This window comes from Lissotriton helveticus, chromosome 9 (genome assembly GCF_964261635.1).
Source record: "Lissotriton helveticus chromosome 9, aLisHel1.1, whole genome shotgun sequence".
Classification (NCBI taxonomy): Eukaryota; Metazoa; Chordata; class Amphibia; order Caudata; family Salamandridae; genus Lissotriton; species Lissotriton helveticus.
Window position 1 is genome coordinate 1,141,301,848 of NC_136070.1, and position 21,124 is coordinate 1,141,322,971.

Below are 21,124 nucleotides of genomic sequence, written 5' to 3' on the forward strand. Positions count from 1 at the left end.
TTTAATTTTCCCTCGTGGTCATCTGTCGAATTCTCCCCCAACTGCCCCCACTGCCTTACCGCTCTTACCTGCACGTGCCGCGGCTGCTATACTCTAATGGTGCTGCCTGGCTGCACAGAAGGCAGTGCCTCGGTTAACTATTTCTGGCTGTTTTTCCTAGATTTCGGTGTCTATTGTGCTCTCCCAGAACTGTGCAGATGCAACCGTCAAGTGGGGATGTGAGTTTTTCCAGGAATTGCTAGTTTAGAAAGAGTGGGAAAGTAATTATGTAAGCCTGCCTCTGGCCCAGCCATGGCTTTGTGTTTTTTTGTGTTCAGTACAACAATGCTGTGGCCACAGTGACAGAGCTGTGGAGGCCTCTGGACGAAGGGCAGAGGTAAAGGGAGGCCTGGTGTGTGGCACCTGGAGCAGGCCTTCATTTCTGAAGTCTGTTATCCAGGTCACTGGTTCTGCCACCAGAACAAGGAAGAGAGAGTCACTGTTGCTTTGTTTTCACTTCTGCAAGCAAATCGAACTTGGCTTTCCATGAGCCAGCAGTGTGGTAATTAAGGCTGTGGGTGGCCTTGTTAAATGAGCAGAGAGCTAATCAATGTTGTGAAATAGATTTAACTTGAGCTGACAGCCTGTTTTAGACCGAAACATGGAAATTCTCTTGTATGAAGCAGGGGGCTTGTGTTCAGGTGTGGGATACGAGTGCAACACATCAGTATATGCAATCCTTTTTTTTATTGTATAGTTTGTGCACTTTCACAATAATAAGATACATATACAGCAACACATACTTAATTATATATTAATTTATATCGAATTGTCAGTTAATTTATAAATGAAAAATCATCTCGTCTTTCAATAGATAGGGTATTTTGACTAATCTAGAGTCAACCCCAGGTAATCACTTCTGTATTTGTCCATAAATACATGGACATCTCAGGATGTAATCTTATACTTGGTGAAGTAAGTACATTGTACTTTTCTCTTTATAATCCAACTGTAGCATTAACTCAACACCTACAACCAAGCTAGACGATAACTCATACAAAACAATGCTAACGGAATATCATTTAAGGAGCAGAGGATTGCAGCTAAAGGTGTTTCTGGATTACCTGTTGGTTTGGAGAAGCAATGTAATTACAATGTGTAATTTAATCTGTTATTACTAATTAATTTCCTGGGCCTAATTCACAAACATCAATTTGACTCTAGAGGCACAAAAATACCCCAGTCTACACATGGAAACGTGCAAATCTTAGGTTTATGTATACATTCCTCCTTTGCAAGTAATCATAAATTGCTCTCTGGGTGAATAATGCACACACATATTTGAAGTTGAATTCTACAGCATTTGTACAGGAAACTGTTTTCTTCGCTCCTACTGTTCCCTGCCAGGGATGTTGTTGGGGAGTTATTTTTCTTTCTATTTGTGAAACACATGTACTACACCTGTCTGGTGTAGCGTGTGTTTTCACAGTGGGGCATGTTACTCAAAATGGTTGAATACTCAAACTCACAATTTTGTGGGTCTTGCATGCAATTTATGTACCATCCCATGACAAAACCATTGCTGTGCCCCTAAATGTCAACGTAATACTACAGGTAATCCAATTATATGAGCAGATTTTTCTGTTTTTATGTAAATGATTGCTGGTGACATTGTTTTGTGTCTTTGCTGCAGCAATATTTCAACCAAAAGGGAGATTTGCTATTTGTTTGACAGATACGAAAATGCACCACTTTTAGTCACTGAAACTGCTCGAAAAATATTTTTTTGGGTTTCACTTTTAAATAAGGCTTTTTTCATGACCATCTATATAAACCAAACGCAAATTCAAATTGTTTAAGATCTTTACGCGAAAAATAGTTCAATTGTTTTTTTTCACTTATCAATTATTTTGCGTTTTCCAAAGGAAATGATTAGTTAAATGTCTATTCATAATCCTTACACAATGAAAAAGAAAGCATGCATATGGAATATGACAGTGATTTATAAAGTAATAAAAACTGAGAAATAATCATTAGCATAACCATTCCAAACAATACAGCAAAGGAAACCCCATACGCTTACAAGGGGGAGAGGACAAAAGAGGAAAAAAGGCAAATTAACTGAGGAAAATTTAAAAGACATGATTAAGTATACATTAGTTATCGTAAGATTTAATGTGAATTCACAAAAGATCTAAAATGCCTCATGAGCTACGGTTTAAATTAACCTTTGAGATTCCCCATAGAAAAGATTATAAAATAAGATTAAGTACCTTCATTGATTCTGTTGATGACATTATGAATTACTTCTATGTGCTGTACAATAGACATCAAAGATGTAATTGACATCACACATGGCATTATGACTTGGAAAAACAAATGCTGTCCACACGAGGAACTACATTTAAAATTATTATTGGCAAAAACCACCTGCACAGTTGGATTAAGCTGCTGTTCTGCCTGTTTCCGACCCCTTGTCTAGGAGTTACTGCTGTGCATTTCTTTGACATTCTGAGAAATGTGCTGTATTAAATCTGTTCATACCTGCCAAAATTCCTTTTGAGTATTATTTGCAAGCATAAAAGAAGGCATTTTACTTCATGAGTCATTGAATCCTCCTCTCCAAAGAAAGATATTTGGTTGATCACTGGTGAGATTAGGAAGTTGAACTCCACCAAACAGTCCCTTCCTCCATGGTAGAAGCTATGTGTCCATTATGGGTCAACTTTAAAGTAACTCTCTGATACTGTGTGTGGAGTTATTGCTGCAAATAAGAATAACACAATCACTTCCATAACTTAATATACATTTTTTGACATTTTGCTGAACAGCAAAATATCAACCCTAAAAGACGTCTGTCCAGTTCAAATCTTTAAAAAAAACTGGCCTGTCATAGATGGTGATTTGCTTTCTTAATGCAATAATCTTTCTTTATCAAGATGTTGGTGCGGAAAACGACCTTTACACCGCGGGCTGAGCCACGCGTGCCGTTTCCCCGCAAACGTAACCACACTTGCCTAAACCACGCATATGCGTGGTTAAGGCAGATAGCGCTCTAGTGTCCGGATGGGTGGGGTGAGGAAGCATTGGAACAGAAAGCTCCGGACTCAGACAGGTAAGTAGGGCTCGGGCTGGGTTAGGGGCAGTTTTTAAGGGTGGGGGTCAGATTTTAGGGCTCAGGACAGGAGGAGGTCTGGGTAGTTCTTGGAAGGGGCAGAGTTTTGGGGCTCAGGGTGGGGTGAAGATCAGGATTGTTTTAAGGGCTGGGGCCAGATTTGGGGGATAGTTTTTAGGGGTGGGGGTTGGTTTTAGGGTTTAGGGCGGGGGTAGGCACAGTCTTTTTAAATGGGGGCAGGGTTTTAGAGCTCGGGCGGGGAGAGGGGTCGTTTTAAGGACTGTGGCTGAGTTTAGGGGGGAGGTTTTAGGGGTGGGGCGGATTTAGGGCTCAGGGCTGTGGTGTTTGGGGCAAGGTTTTAAACCTTAGGGCAGAAGAAGGGGTAGGGGTAGTTTTAAGGGCAGTGTGGGGATATGTTTTAGGGCTCAGGGCGGAGGGGCTGGGGTAGTTTTTTCGGTAGGGGCAGGGTTTTAGGCCTCAGGGCAGGTGGAGGGGAAGGGGTCGTTTTAAGGTCGGGGTAGGTTTTAGACCTCAGGGCAGGAGGGCAAGGTAGGAGGATAAGATTATAAGGTGTGGAGGGGGGATCTGGTAGTTGTGATCTTTAACATGCATATCCCTATACCAATCAAGTCTTTCAAAGTAAATTGCATGTTCAAGGCATAGGCATGTGTGGTAAACAAATCACGGTTAAGACGCATTTGTGGTTGGGTCCGCGTTGTAGAGGCATGCATGGTTCAGCCATGCGTGTCTCTGTCATGCAATTGGTGTGTGCAAGCCTCTCTGGAAAGGGAAGTTCTTATATCCCCTCCTAAAGAAGACTTGGCCAGAACCCGTCCAATACTACAACTACAGACCTGTAGCTTAGTTGTCGAGCACCTGAATTGTATGGTGTCACAGAAGAGAGGAGGCGTTTAGGGCTTTGGACAGTGAAGTTGTGAACTCTTTGAAATCTACGGGTCATGTGATGGTTGGAGTGGAGCAGGAGTCTGTCTGAAATAAATATAACTGGAAAGACCTGGGCAGACCTAAATACCAACTCTTGGATAGGAGGCACTCTACAAAGCTAAATGTACTAAAAGATAATAAGCTGAAGAAACCTTTAATTTATCTCAGTTTGATGCTGCGTTGATATCTATACTTTGATGTGAAAATGCAGATAAGGGTTGGTTTTGGAAAAGGTGTCCCACTACACAACTGTTGTGGGGTGCTGACAGCTAAATCCGATTCAATCATTAGCAGGATACGTGGGTTAAATGTCTCTTCGACTGTCCAAATCAGTGCCTACTGATGGGTATGGTGTTTTTAGGGACCACCTGGTTGCATATACATTTGTTCCGGAGTTAATTTTACCATTGTGTTTTTATTAGGTGTGCCAAATGTGGTTCAGGATACTGTTGAAACCTGAGGTACTGAGGCTGACCTTTAACTAAATTCTTTACAGAGGTTGCGCTGAGTGGTGAATTTTAGACACATGACTCTTATCATGTCTTATTCCATTATAGACTCACCATGATTTTAAAATTATATGATTTGCAAAAATATTTCAATGTTGGGAATTTTATAAAAATGTGGTGATTTTTACAAGAGCGCCAGCAAAATCTAAAAAACAAAAATCCCCTTTGCTTGACCTGCCTTTTATTGACCCTGCGCTGCCACTGAGAAATAAAAAGATGCAGGAGAGAGGTGTTTTCTTCCTATACTGACTCGTTTCACTTCAGCAGTGGTACCAACAAAACTTCTCCTAACACCACTATACTGGAGTGGGAAAGCCTCTATTGTTTAACTTCAATAATGGGAATTTTACCAACACTTTGTACCAGAGACAGTTTCAGAAGGAGATGGTTCTATAGGATTGCATCTGGGCACGAATACAAAACATTGGAAAGGAAGACAGGCCTTAGCATGACCTGAGGTTACATTACACAGAAGAAAAGCAAAGCATGTTCTGTAGGGTCCTGTTGTGAGAGTTCCTTTTCGTTGTAGTGGGACACTGAAAAAATATAACAGAACGAGCAGATATAAAGAAACCCGTTGATTACAAAAAGGTGAAATGCCCTGTCTTCCTCGGTGTATATTTCTCGGAATGAAATAAAATGCTCAGAACTACAAGACCATACCAATGGTAGATACGTGTTATACAAACAACAGTAAAATAATAATGGGGTATAAGTATAACCCCATGCCCTGTTTTTTAAACGAGCATTAGTATAGCCAGTATGTTCAAATTGGGAAAGCTGAAGTGTTTAAAGAAATTATTTTATTGTATGCTTAAGTCATAAAAAAAAGTTTAAAAAAAGAAAGTGCTGCCACCTACCTTATGCTCGCAATATAAATATTACTTTTAAAATCATTCACTTGTATGGCTGTTATATTAGTGATGTTTTTAACTAACCAGCTTTTCGATTGGTGCTATATGTTTCATTATTATTTGTGAAGTAGACAATAGTAAAGTGCCTCCTAACCCAGCACTCAAATTGCAGGGATCTACAATGTTACACATAACACAAAGCTATAATGTTATTTATTCAAAGTTTTATATCGCGCGAACAAGATCTTTACAGATATCAGAGCGCTTCACAGAGGTAGGGGCAACAGGAGGGTGACTAAACAGACTAATGGGAACAATATAATAATCAGAAGCATATTAGGATAGCAGTCATGTACAGATAAGATACCAAAAAACAAACTGGTAGCCAGTAATTTAAACACTTATTAACACCAACTTCGAAATGGAGACGGGAAAATAAATAACTGTCTAGCAGGCTACCTGAAGTGTAGCAAAAGAAATAGTCAGTATTTAAAGTTACTATAAAAAACAAAAAAAATAAGGCAAGCATAACTTGAACCAGCTTTGTCACTGAAGAGAAGGAAGCTGTTTTAAGGCATAAGTCAACAATGTGCACAGGCTTTGGGCAGTCAAAGTGAAGTAAGCCAATCAGTAAAGTGGGCTGACCCTCTGCCCCATGCTTCATGTTGTGGTGGGGGGGAAGCAAATTGTGAATGACAATGTAACAGACCAGTGGATGAAGCCCACTAGGCAAAAGGCCAGTTATTTATGTATATTATGTATGAAGTTTTGAAAAAAAAAATAGTCTGGAGCAACAACTAAAGCTGTCTCAAAAGCCAGAGCTTAAAGCTCTGAAAGGAAGTCCGGGTGTCACCTAGTGGAAAGAAGCCCTACACATTTGTATGCTTCTGTAGCTACTGGTCAATTGAGTCAGTGAATGTCCCTGAAACAGCAACTGATATGATGGATGTAGACGCATTATTGGGCCCACCTAGATGGAGGAAGGGTCTAAAAGGAAAACTGAATGTGTGGTAAGCCAACACGAGCATTTGTATTCTCATCAAGCACCTGTATCCTATATTTAGGGTTACCGGTTTTATGGTATTTATTTTTTTGACATTTCTGTCTGTATTTACCCATATTTATTTGTAGCTCATTTTTTCTGTATTTATCCATTTTTATTTGTGTTTTCTGTGAAATGAAGCTGCAATGGGTATTTTTCCACATTTATTTAATTGATAAATGTATACTCGCATTTGAATGTCCAAAAGGTTTCAGCTGTATACAGTGCAATAGCATTATCTGAAAACCCTTGCATTGTAGAATAGCACAAACAACTGTAGATAACACTAAATTACAGTTAATTAGTTAATCTAATGTCTTTTTTAATTTCTTCTGACTCTCAGTCTGTACACGTACTGACCTGGCACTCATGATTGACAGTAGAAAAAATCAACCAAAGAAGGCCTATTTTCTGTATTTTTCTGCAGTTAAAAATAAATACACATGAAAAGAAGTAGTTCTCTGTCTGTATTTATCTGTAAAAAAAAGTGAAAACGGAAAACTGGGAGCCCTACATATATGCAAGATAAAAATTCAAAATGCCGCCAGCTGTCACTTTTTTTGTTTCACAAAAACAAACTGCAATAAAAAGGTTAATGAATACAAGCATTGGCAAAAATAATAGGTCTCTGATTTAAATAGCAAAGCTCATGCTTATTTGGAATGGGACACAAAAACATGCATGAAGACGCACTACATGCATATAGTGAAATCTTGATATGGTTTTCCTTTAAAAGAAACTCATTCCAAGACGATCGCTCCGTGACATGAGGCATGCTCGCGCATGCTTCACAATCAACGTCTACATGCAGGGTGGCACAGGTGATGCCTGATCACCCCCCTAATAACTCTAACAAAAGGGATAGGGTCCTTAAAATGCAGGAGAGGTGTAATTCCTGCCATGGATGTGTATAAACATACCTTCCCTGTCTGTTTTGCCACAGTGAAAACTTGAAGAGCAACAATATGCTTATGTGTGCGCAAATCACAATTTGAGAAGATATTATGGAAAAACTCTCCTATGAAATTGCGGTGGGTTTGTAGTTCTAATGTTCCAGTGTTCTATATGTTGTCCTGGGGTATACACAAACATTTAATCATCAAGAGCAAAACAAGTTCTTAGGTGATAAATGACCTCTATTCGATTAGTCCTAGTTAGCCTTGTCCACGTAGTGTGGTGTTGATGTGAATCAACCCTTATTTCTTCTAGGGACTCTACAGGACCTTAAGAGCCATGTTTATCAAAACAAAGTAAGCATTGTGTTAAAAGAACCTGGTACAAACATTTTTGTCTGAAAGTGCAAGTGCAGGTCTGCATCATAGTTTGAAAAACGATAATTGGTGAAGCAGTTATACTCGTGGGCTTGGAAGGAAAACATCCATTACAAGGTAGGCATTATATCCTAGTGCCTTTACAACGCAAGTTGTTACAACCACTTGCTGTAGGGGGCAGAAGGTGTTGAATTTGTTGGATTTTCAATCCAACACCATCCCTATTGTTGCACACACTGGTGTTGAATTAGTAAATTATACTATTCCAAACTCCAGCACCCCCCCTACAGCAAGTCGCTGTAATGACTTGCGTTGTAATGGCATGCGATGTAAGAACGCATTGTTGTAACGACTTCCGTTGTAATGGCGTGCGTTGTAAACATATGTGTTGTAACAAGTGCTATTTGCTTGGAACCCTGTTGAGAGTCAAGGTATAGCTCGCTTAATTAAGTAAAGCACATATTTTGTTCCGATTCATAGAATAGGAGAAGAAAATTACCTTTAAAAGATGTTTCTTTCTCAAGTGTGACAGTGGAGTGCTAAGAACTCGTCCTTATGCTGGTTTAAGGGCCCCTTGAGAGGAAAGATGTTGTTCATGGAACTCCAATGATGGCTACTCTGAAACACACTAAGGCAACTTTTCAAGGAATGAGTCATGACACAGCCTCCATGATGAATGCCCGTCCTTGGAAAAGTCAATTAAAAAAAAAAGAATTAAATGTGTGCAAAATTGCATTTAAGAAAGCAGTGGCCAGCAACACATTGCAGCTGCTGGGCACACGACGAAGTAGAAAGATACAATTGATCCATTCAGAACAATGTGAGACTGAAATGCTCCATTGGAGGAAACCCACTGCATAGGAAGCAGGGAAGTGAGTTAGACAACAAAGCATCCAGTCATGAGCAAGGGGCTGACGCAAAGTTCATTCTGCGTGTTGGGAATATGAGGTCTAAAGTTATAGATGTGAGTAGCTGAAACCTAAAAATCTGAAGGATAATAAAGACAACAAATAACAGGTAATGATGCCTTAATGGATTACTTATACTATGCAAAGAATACCGATTGTGGTAATATTAACCAGTTTGTAAATATTATGAAACAAGTGAGCCTTCCTTACTTAAATTAACCCTATTATATTTAATTATTCCACATTACAGCTTATTCAGGATCTCTTAATTTTTGTTTCTTTAATTTTGTAGCTTTAGCTTTGTACTTTTCCCTCAATTTTATCACTGTATCAAGTAGCAGCTTAATCAATAAACATTGCTAATCATAAAGTTTCACAAAACAGGCTGGAGCCTCATTAGGGAATGCCAATATATTAGAGGGTGGAGGTAAAAAATGTGCATAGGTCATGTTGCCAACAACAATGGACAGTGCAGGACAGTTCTCAGGGCCCCACACTGCCCTGTCTCATTCGCCATACCCCTATTAAAAAGTGGGACAGAGCAAACACTATCAAGGATGTTGTGTGTTGGATCTGAGGATTCTAGAAACAACCCTGAAGTCCCCAATCCCCGTACCCCAACAGAGTGGTAGTATCTACTTCTTCCTGTAGATATGATAAGGCTGACAGAAAAATAATATGTGATCGATACATTCCTTCGTCTGGGGACAGAAAGGGCAGGTCCAGTCTGGGTCAATGTCATGTTGCCCCATTTAGCAGTGAACGTGTGCAATGGTAGGGTCCTGAAACGAAATTTAATTTCCAGGTTTTTTGCCAGTGGGAGTTCAATGGAGTCCATGTATTCTTCCATAAGGAAGATATCTTTAACCCTTTCATGCTCATGACGAGCTCAGCTCGTCATGCAGTACACTGCTCGTGTGCTCATGGCAAGCTGAGCTCGTCATGAACAAAGGGATTTAAGGGAGTTCAGCACCAAGGGAGAATTGCTGTAGCATTCAAGGTGTTAAATAAAAGGAAGACCAGTGTCAAGGTGCCCAAACTCCTGTTCCTGCTCAATTCTTCTTCTATATTCCTCCAGTAAATTTTCTTAAGTGCAGCCTTTGACACACTGGTCATAGCTCCCAGATTAGTCCACAGGTGTTCACATCCCAACTTTACCAAGCAGATCTTGATATGCTCAAACTTGAGGATCCTGGAAATTCCAGGCTGTCTAAGTATTACATATTTTAAAAGTCGCTCGAAAAATTAAGTGCCCATTTAATAAATTATACTTGTGCTTTTAGTTTTGAATAGTGTGTCACCTCAAGTTGAATCACCTGTACCCACTTTGTTGGGAGTCAGTGCCAGACATAAAGTGGACATTAAGGGTTACTTAGTTTGGCACGGGTGTGAACGAGGTGAAGGTAGCACGTTTATTCATGAATTTTGTGACTTTTTGTGTTTTCATAGTGAAGCAACTGTTAGCATATTAGTTAACCCTATCTTCTTTTCATCTTAAGCTTTTTTATGGAATTTCATTATGATTTTTTTGTTTGGATCTTGTATACTATTCGGTATACTGGGTTATGATGCTGTGCGCGTCGCAGTACGTTGTTGCTCGTGTTAAGATATAATGGTGGCATATGATATTGGTAGTGTGGAAATATGATGGTGTGTTATGTGCACATATGATGTTTTATTAAACGTCATCTTGGCTGTTCATCAGGATGACCTTTAGACAATTTTACTCCTCTGAGTTGTGTTTACAAACTCTGACTTTTGTTAGTATTATATAATTCTATTTCAATCATGTGACGACGACTCCACAACAGTGTCCCACAGGGATCGTAGCTATTATGAAAGAGTTTTTTTTATCTTGTTTTTATTAAATGTATTTTATGTTAAACTTAATTAATTTATGAAGAGCAGTTGAACACTTTGCCTAGAACAATTTGGTGTAAAACATATCTCAAAAATTGGTACAATACAAAGAAACAGTATGCATTGTATGGAGTCTGCTTCTAACCCAGTTACAGAAACCATGGTATGATGACGAGAAGGCAGGGGATAGTAACAGTGCGTATTAACAAGCACTTGTCTGAATTTGTCGAATCTTCAAACTGTCTCCATCTCTCTCAATCAGGATTTCGACCCAGACATAGTACAGAGTCTGTGTTGGTGGCAGTTTTTCTGACCCGGGCTAGAGATCTGCAGACTACATATTAACAGACATCAGACCTTTCTGATTAATTTCTGCAATGCACTGGTAGGAGTGAATTACTGATACTCCACCTAGTTGGAAGTTGTTGGACCCGGTGTAACCGGCAGTTACTTATACTTCAAAAACAAAACTAATTTGCACATGCAAACTCCAAGGAAATAGAAATCTGAGCTGTATTGGGACTTTGTCCCTACGTTAACACGGTGTCCTCTTTCACTGGATACTATATCATATTGGTCTAGACTTACAGATAATTATAATAAGACGTGATATTACATGCTCCCAACAGTTTACTGTCCATCCTTATTAGTTGTTCCCCCCTTGCGTTTTGTGACTCTTGTGGGTATCTGAAAAGGTCCTGAAGAAGGTGGCCGTTCCATTCCTTTTTTTTGCCACCGAAACGCGCGTTGACCCAATGTTCAGACCCTGTTGAACATACTTGTTCATGGATATTGTATATTCTTTAGTCTCCCCTTTTTTCAGATGTGTTTTTTTGAATGATGTATGAGTCCGTATGAGTTTGTATGAGTTGTGTATTGTGTGATCTTGGTATATGTTAAATGTTGTCTTTTGGGGGCTATTTGATAGTATAGTATTTTGTATTCTTGAACCTTTTGTGACAGTATTGTTACAAAAAAGTGTATATGTTAAAAAAAGTTTTAAAGAGAAATAAGAAAAAAGAAATGAATTTTTTATTTGATATTCATATAAAAATGTACTAAAAAGCAAATAAATAACAATGATAACGTTTATCTTGTAAGTCTTGTTTACATGATTATATCTTTGTCAAGCCCAAATTGTATACAGGTTTGCTTTAATAGAAAAGAAATATAGGTCCTGAGGGAGTTCTTCAGTTTATGATGGGCAGTTACTGATGGCATCAGAATGATGGCGGATAATGGTCAAGCAGTACTTTTGGTGCTGCTTGACCTGTCTGCAGCATTCGATACCATCTACCATCAGACCCTACTCAGCTGACTTAGAGATCTAGGCCTCCAAGGGAATGCTTTGAAATGGATGTCTAATTTCCTGTCTGATAGAAGAACCCAGCCTATTAACATGGACCCTTTTCGCTCGCAGACCACAAGAGTAAACAAGGGAGTACCTCAGGGCTACTGTTTGAGCCCTACTCTATTTAACATCTATGTTACTCCCTTCGCAGGATTACTGAGGAATTTAGGATTCATTCCTATCTCCTACGCCGATGACACCCAACTTCTACTCTCCTTTGACAAAGCCAACTCCAACATTCAGACCACCTTTTCGGAGGGTATGAAAGTCATCGCGGACTGGATGAGAGAGAACTCTCTTCAGTTTAATGCAGTAAAATCAGAAATAATGTTGTTTGGAGAAGCAGAGGTGAGGTGGTCCCATAGATGGTGGCATGAGGAACTAGACCCTGCCCCAACTCCTAAACAGGAGTCCGTATAGATCAAAAATGAACACTGGGTGAGCATGCCACCACTACTGCTGGTGCATGCTTTCAAACACTCAGGCTCCTTCAAGGAGTCTTTCCTCTCCTGCCACTCGCTACGTGGAAAACCCTGATCCAGGCATTAGTCTTAAGCCGCCTGGACTACTGCGATGCTTTGCTGATTTCAGCTAAGGAAACCTCCTTAAAAATACTACAGGTAGTCCAGAACACGGCGGCCCGCTTGGTGACCAATGCCCCTCCCAGAAAAGCTTCTCTTCCTCTACTCCAAAAACTGTAACTGGCTTCCGGTGCGGAAGATTACATTTAAGATCTGTTGAATTGTTTACAAATCTTTGAACAATCTGGGTCCTAGCTATCTGACAGATAAGTTGACCAGATATATGCCATCTAGTCCCCTCCGGTCAGGGTCCAAAGCTCTTTTCCATATCCCACGTTTTAAAAAAGCTTGCATGGGAGCAAATCCTTCACCCACCTAGCTCCACTCTACTGGACCCAACTCCAAATTCATTTACGCCAATGCACTAACTTCCTGGTTTTTAGAAAACTGCTGAAAACCACACTGTTCTGATTCGTCTCTCCTTGGTTAGTAATGGCAGTCATAGCGCGGAGATACCCCTGATGGGGTGATTCGGGCGCTTTATAAATATATAAAATAAATAAAATAAATAAATAAAATTATGAAGTTAGATTTGCACATTGCATATATTTACAATTCTTAGCATCAGTGATTGAGCGAGTTGCCCAGAACGCCACTATTTTGTGGTCATGTGCTGAAACCGGAATGTGAAACCAAAATCTGGCTTCAATGTCTGCAGTGTGGCCATCAGAGCATACTTCCCACATCATAGGATATAGATTTAAAACAGACTACCCATTACTTTTAACACAGTCTTTTAAAGACATATGAGTTGTCTGCAACAACAAGTTGCATGATAAAATTTGGACATTGATATGTATTTTTTCAAAACCTTTCCACGTAATTCATGTGGAGTGGGCTGAGTAGGCAATACCTGGAAATTGTTTTGCGGAATTAACTTTAAAAAGTGCTTGTCATGAAAAACTGCAACAGTATTTATTACAAGAGAGTCGAGCCCACTCTGTGGGTGGGTAATGGGTTAGTACTCCGTGAAAGATTAGCTTTTTCAATTCTAAACGGAGAACAATCTGCTTTCTGTGTTACAGCCTGGGCTTAAGTTTGGCAGGCCAAGGTATTCTTATTTTTCAGGGGAGTGGGCCAATAAGTAAGTCCATTAGGTGTTTTTTTTTATCTATCATACAACTGGAAGACGTGCTTGATATGTGCAGGAAAGGAATTTTTGCCCTTGGCAAAAGTGGTTACCTTGAACACCGGCAATGGGTTATGTGTTACATATAACCTTAAGGCAGTTTGCCTTTCACAGATCCACAGTGGGTGACAAACGTGGGGCACTGGGGTTAAGGAAAAGAGTTGTATCTAAGCAAAATATCTTACCTCTGTGTAGTTGTCTCCACCCACTGACGTCATTGCAACCATACTGGAGTGTGACATAGCCTCTCTCATCTGCCAAGATATGCAAACAAACCTACTGTTTGTGTGTGTTATATTGAGTTTGCAACAGTTAGATGATTTGAGTGTCTTCTATTTTCAAAGTTTGATCAACAATGAATCGGATGGCCCCCTCTTCAGTCTTGAGTGCCCTACATTAAACAGAAACACTGTTTGGAGATCCACTGTCCTAAAGTGTTCAGTATCATACCCTCCCTTGGCCCTTCTTAGGACTAAAGGCCTTAAATGCTGTCCTGTTACTTGACAACAAGTTCAATTAAAATGCTGCTTTTGGCAATGATGATTATTTACCAAAGTGACTTAAAATGTCCAAGAAGCCTGGTAAAACCAATACAAGCAGATTGCCATGGTGTGTTCTTTATTTGGCTGCTATGATGTCCATGTACATGGGCCACTGAATCAGTGAACAGGAGGATTTTTTTAGGTATATATTACAAAAATAACCTTTGAGCAAAAAGAATGTGAAATCTGAAAGGAGGAGGTAGCTGCAGCAGTTAGGTGGAATAATGCACAACCTGTCATAAGTGTTCTGATAATCTCTTTGTGGCGAGAGTAATACAGTGGCATGTGCGTGATAAAAAGTTACATCTAAAGAATACGCCATTGGCGCTGCTTTGTTTCTTGTACGGAAGACGATATTGATACTGATATCTTACAGGATTTATGAGAAAGCTAGGAATCATTTAGACGAAGATGTGGCCTGGTGGCAACATTTCTGACACTGGCAATGTGTTAAGCAAAATACAACTGTTCAGTATGTTGTCTAATACTTCATTTTATGAGAATAGGATTCCTGCTATCTCTTAGTTCTGAGAGTAGCTCAATTTAAAGTCAGCCCTAGAGTTTGGTGGATCTGGGACATCTACCAAAAATGTGGTAGACATGGTTTCTATAAAGTGACGCCATTGGACCCCGTTCGCAGTACTGTCCTTTGTACAGGACCTCATTTTTAAACATCCTGGCACAATTTTTTTTTATTTGGGGAGCACTTTGTCACTCCTTTGAGATATGTCTACTCTATATGAAACATAACATATATAAAGCCAGAACAATGCCATTTGCAGTGTTTATAGGATGCCAAACATGTTCATCACATCAAGAAAAGGCAGTGAGTGTCTTTTATTCCTCTGAGAGATATCTCTGCTTTGTGGAGGGTGGACCTGAGGTGTCCCACCTCTTGGAATTGACTCAATGGGCTTATCTTTGGGGTGAATGGAATCCCCAGTCGCGCCCACAGGCACACACACACACACCCATATGTCTCAGGGAGACCAGTGAATGCCTCCCCACAAAATTGGGCCAGCAAAAGATGGGTTTAATCCTGTTTTTTTTTGTAATCTGTAGCCTACAACTTTGTAATGCCAATTTAACATTTGTAGCAGTCGTTGTATACCGGGCAGTCCATACTGCCTGGCCATAGCCCTATGCAACACTGTGAGGTGCAGGCCACCAGTTTTCTTAAGCAGCTTCTGGGTGCCTTTAAAATGATCTCCCCAATAAACCATGCACGTTTGGAGCCTAAATACTGTAAGGACAATCAAAGGTAACAAGGAGATGTTGGTCTGGCCAGATCACCCTAATGGGACAAACAGACTAGGCTCGCATGAAGGAGCTAACAGGCGTTTTATTAGAAGTGACGTCAAAATCTTGACTGAAGCTTGAATGTTGGAGCTTTGTATGCACAAAGGTGCAATGTACAAAAAAGCCTGAAAACCAAAATCGTGACTGAAAATTATGATTTTTTCCCTCCGTCGAGAACACGGTCAGAATACAAATTGTACAGGCAGGATTGATTTCTCTCTGTGCCAGGTTTGAATCGCCCAGCACCGTGCACAAGATAAGAGGCGACATCAAGGCACAGATTCAGCTGGGATTCTGCTTAGAAATGGCAAGGGAGCAGCGTGCGATGTCTTGGGACAGAACATCCTACCCCCATGGCTTGTGTTATCTTCCTCTAGCAGCTGCACCACACTTCCAGCCCAACATAAAATAGTTTAAATAACAGCCAGCATGTGCGATGATGAGCATGAAGGGCAAAGAAATAAGTGAAGATTGAAAGGCAGAGAAGGAAGAAACAGAACCCGGAAGACATAGAAAAGCAGAGAGCAACAAACATAAACGAGCGCAAGGAAAAGAGGAGAACGGAAACGCGTCAAGATGGAAAAGCAAAGAGGAAAAACTAGAATGTAAATAAAGATAAGGAAGCAGAGACAAAATTGAAACGTGAAATGAAAAAGCAGGAAGACAATGCAAACCAGAGGATCGAAAAAGCGGACGTGAAAACATGCAAATCAGTGGAGAAAGAAGAGCAGCGTGGGTAAATCAATAGCACCTGAAATGAAAAAGCAGGAAGAGATAAAAGCCATGGGAAAATAGAGAAAACCGGCCATGCAAAGCGGGAAAAGCAGCGAGACAGAAGAAGGGAGCGGCGGCTTGGTTTCTGCGGTGAACGTTTTCTTCAAGAGAGGTTTCCCGTAGCTCGTCTGTGACCTTCCTCCCGGTGCACCTCTGTGCCTGCTATCTGCAGTGCAGGCTGATTGATGACAGCCAGTCCCTGCCACGGTGCTCGGTGGCACAGCCCCGGCATGCCTAGCAGGCGCGGACATCTGGCAGGCATCTAGAGGAGAGCTTCTACTGCAAGATGTTCTTTCAATTATGCTTTATTGATATGAAAAAAAATCATCATTCACCAGCCAGAGCACAGAGGTGGTCTTAGCATCAGCCAGCAGGATTCAGCAGAGACAAATCGCTTCTAATTCTCGTTGGAAAGAGGAGAGGCAGCAGGACCACAGGTGTGGGCATGTTGTGTTTTTTGGATGCCAACGCTGCGGTGTTTTTGGAGACAAGCTGGCTGGTTTGGCAGGCTGAAAATACACATCTGTGGCAGTCTGTTTCACATGGATGTTTCCTGTGGCAAGGAGAGCTTGCGGATTGCTAAAAGGAATGGATTTCACCTTTCGTATGGGCGTGACATGTCCACATCCCTAATCCCAGGACACCAGCGGTAGACAAGGATCTGATGCAGACACAAACTCCACCAAGCATGGCTGAAAAAGAAAGACTGGTTCCCATTGGCTGGAGACCTTCCTTGAACTATGGTGTCTGAGGCACTTGTTGACTCCTAGGGGAAGGCTTATGCTCTGTGCCCTGCTTGTGCTGTCAAGGACCCAGCAGGCAATGTCAGATGGAGGAGAGCCTGCCAAGGGTAATTCCTTCTCCTTGTGTATCTGTTCTCGTCATTGTGCATGGTCTAGGCACACCTTGCAGCTTATCGCTTCATGTCTGTCCAGTGAGTGCAGCCATGTATCTCTCCCAGAGGGCTGCCGTGGGCTCTGCGCGTGCCCTGCCTGGTTTAAAGCAGCTTTTAATGGAAAGATAAGGAGGGTGATGCTGACGCACAGGGGTTGTGTATCACAGTTGATGTATATGATGTAAACTGAACAGTACATGCTACTTTAGTAACTTGTTCTCATTAGCATGCTGGAGGCAGTCTATCCATTTTGTAAGCTCTGACAGTCGTCCTTGCAGAAATGGTTCATAGTAGACAGATATTGAGGCAGACCAGCCCTTTCCCAGGTCTGTAAGCTCACATTTCCTGGGGTCAGAGAGGCTGGATAAAATTAGATAATATGTCTGATCGAGGGGTCATCACTGAGGTAATGGACCACACAGGGAAATTCATTTTCTATCTGTGTGCCTTTTTTGTGGTTTTCCAGCTGTGCTGCACATGTTGGGCTTCTCCACTCTCCATGGAAGAGTGTGGCTCCTTTTTCGCAAATATTGTTTCCACATGTTGTTTGTGCAGCTGGTTAGGGTATCACCAGGACTGTAGCTTGTGTTTGCTTTTTGGCTGCTCTTCACTTTTGTGACCCTAGTATGCCCCCTGCAGAGTCAACAACATCAGACCAAGTGACTGTGAACCATACCTTGCAATGCTTGGAGTTAATTAAGGTTCAGTTCATTTTCAGCCACACACGCGTGGCCGGCTTCTGCATACTCGTTTTTTTCCAAACAGCAAATAGGATTAAGCTTTTGGCAGCATCTTTATAACTGGTTCGGTGAAGACCGCTGGCCTGAGCCTGCCCCACAGAACGATGATATCTCATGCTATGTGTATTTGTATAGTGCACAACTCCCCTGGGAGGGTATCCTGGCACTGACACAGAAGCTGTATTGATACAAAAGGGGATGATGGACGGAGCGTTTGAGCAAATCAAACACTCACCCCCAGTCAACTGATCTGGGTTTAATCCATCACCATTCTTTAGCCCACTCAGCCAACCCCATTTCAGACATGGCCATATGCAAATCAGTCTGACCCTGTGCCTCATGGGAACCGTCCAGCCCGAACTGCCAAGCCATGTCTTCCATGGACCGGAAACAAGCATCCTGGGACCTGTTTCGGATTCATAATCCTCATCAGCCAGGCTATCTTGAATCCAGTGGCCAAGTGAGCAAGGGACTCACGTCTGAGCATACCCTGCCACACTTAGGGCGAACAAAGCGATACAAAAGGGCAGAAGCTGTATTGGCCGCATTATTGTCTAATCCAGGTGAAGAGCCAGGTCTTCAGTTTCTTGCGGAATCCAAGCACTAAGGAGGAGGCTTTGATGTACAGGGGCTAGGAGTGAGGAGGGAGAAGTCATCATCGAACAAATCATCGCTACAGTCAATGTGGGGGCACAGTTGGCCACTGGTGCACGAATAATATCCATCTTGTGGTAACTAAAACTTTCAGAGAGAGGAGACTCCCTATATACAGGAGACAAATAGAACATGGACTATAAGGAAGATGAGGCACAGTTTAGTGGGCCAATGAGGTATTTTTATCTCCTGAATATCTCTTGGTCAAATCTTGTGTTGCATGAATGTGTCTCAGACGAATCATAGGTTAGATGAATATCTTTGGATAGAATTGTATTCTACATGAATGTCTCTTGGTCGAATCGTGTGCTACCTTAATGCGTCTCGGTCAAATTGTGTGTTACCTGAATGTTTCCCGGGGCAAATCTTGTGTTACTTGAATATCTCATGGTCAAATTGTGTGTTACCTGAATGTTTCCCGGGGCAAATCTTGTGTTACTTGATATCTCTTGGTGGAATTGTGTGTTACCTGAATATGTCCAAGGCTAATTTCTTCGTTAATAATGACAAATGCCTTTAAAGTTCTACCATGAGGCTAGCAGAGCATAGTCTACAAAACAAATTATAGTTATCAATTTTTTTCTAAAGGTCTGGAGGCTTATGCACGCATAAGTTAAAATTCAGCTATTGTGTTTCACGTTAATTTTTTTTTTTTTTCACTGAGCAGTTAAGCTCTTGTATTTTACATACAGTTGCATAATAACAAGACCAAAAAATAACGATAATGCCAGACGTAACGCAAAAAGTATCTGATGACATCAAGGGTTTACTAGTTTGTCTCAACCTTCGCATCGCTTCAACCACTTCCTAGCTGCCAAGGAGCTATGAGAACAGCAAGGAGTTAAAGTACTCGAAGCACTTAGAGCTCATAAAATCCTCTTTACTTTGTGTTCTTGCTCCTGGCTCCCAGACACCAGAAAGCAGGTTTGCAAGGGCAGAGCAGGGCGTCCGCGTACAGTGATGTGAATATTTCATGGTGTTTGCTTTTTACCGTAAACCTTTCTGTGTTCATGTGGAATGCGAATAAATGGCTTTCTCCAGCTAGTGCACATCACCTCCATTTTCATTACCCTCTGTGCTGGGTCACTTTCCCACATTCCTCCATATCCCACAGTCTGTGTAGGTAGGACAAGAATGATTCAATATCACTAGACTAGTGAGTTTAAACTGTGTTCCAGTGGTTTTGGTGCAGAGTTGTTCTCCAAAATTGGCCACCTCGCTCAGATTTTGAAACATACAGCCAGATTCATCAACCCCAAATCGTCCCGCAAAGGTCCAAATTCTGAGAATCTGGCCCTTTGCGAGCGCTATTTTTGCATTTGGGATTCATCATCCCAAATGCAAAAATCGCAATTCTACAAATCGCTAAATTGCGAATAATTGCATTTAAGGAATCTCAATTTGAGATTCCTTAAATGCAATTCATGAACCATTTTAAAATTGCGAATTCGCAATCTGGGGCCGCTATTTACCACGAAGTCTAACTACGTGGTAAATAGCAAAAACTTAGAAAAATGCACTTTAGTGCATTTTTCTAAGTTGTATGTTACACACACACATGTCCTTTGGACATGTGTGTGCGCAACACCAGTGTACATTACCATTTCAGGGGTGCTACAGGGTGTACTTTGGACACCCTGGCACCCTTGAAATCGCTTCCTTATTTGCCATTCGCTAATTGCTAATCGCAAATAAGGAATGACTCCCCATTCATTCCTATGGGCCTTTAGGCCCATAGGAATGAATGGGAAAGTCATTCCTTATTTGCGATTAGCAATTAGCGAATCGCAAATAAGGAAGCAGTAGAAATCACAAAAAATATTGCAATTTCTACATGCATCCCGTTTTGCGAGTCTTTAATAGCGATTCCTTAAAAATCGCTATTGAGGACTCGCATAACAGGACTTTGATGAATCTGGGGGATAGACCTTGAGCTTGCAGGAATGGTACAAGGCAACAGTGGCTAAGCGTGGGCAGGGCCACAGGTGCGGTTGTCCAGGGCGCAACATTCTTAGGGGGCGCTGGGGCATTCATAGGGGGCGCACATTTTAAGAGAAAAGTGGCATGATACTTGCCTTGCCCCAGGCGCTGGCAGCCCACGCCACGCCGCTGCATGGCAGAAAGCTTTGACCTCACTGTGGAGAGCCGAGATGCGTAGTCCTGTATCTGAAAATACATCACACAGGAAGTCGCGACTTACTCCAGCCATGAATCTCTGAGATATGAAAGGAGCCCTGGGGTAATATGTCGCTGCTGAATGATTTCACAGTGATACATTCTCAGCACAGCTGCTAAACTGCAGCTGTCTACCATGGGTTCTCTTCCTGACCAGTGATGTGAAATGTTATGCAGTAAAATTGTTTTCATATTGCCATTACACCTTTATGTGCCCTTCTCTACTTTTCTCCTTTTAAGAGGTTTTTCTGATTGTGTTTTTTGCCCATTGTATGCTTGAGTTTTTATGTCATGAATAATTTTGCATTATTTCGTGGAGTGCCTGAATATTTTTTCCACGTTTTGCACAATGAGGTGTCTTGTTTGTCCTATTTTTGCATTATTCCTGAATTTGACGTGTTTTTGTTCGCGGCGAAAAGTGTTCTTTTTAATACTTTTGACTGAAAAATAGACCTGGCTCACTGTAACCTCTCATGCCTTGGGGCCAGTTGACAAAGCTAG

The 21,124-nt window shown here is 41.3% G+C and overlaps 1 protein-coding gene across 4 annotated transcripts in view; it reads left to right on the top strand.

Annotated features, from left to right (window-relative positions):
* Positions 1-21,124, top strand: part of ARHGEF3 (Rho guanine nucleotide exchange factor 3) — an 800,814-nt gene that overhangs the window by 653,407 nt on the left and 126,283 nt on the right. The window contains exon 1 of one of the 4 annotated variants that reach the window (XM_078661578.1): positions 16,864-17,009. The exons of the other annotated variants lie outside the window; for them this stretch is intronic. Coding sequence (XP_078517704.1) covers positions 16,989-17,009 — 21 coding nt within the window. The 5' untranslated portion in view covers positions 16,864-16,988. Of the gene's footprint in view, positions 1-16,863; positions 17,010-21,124 lie in introns of those variants that run through there. 4 annotated transcript variants of the gene reach the window in all.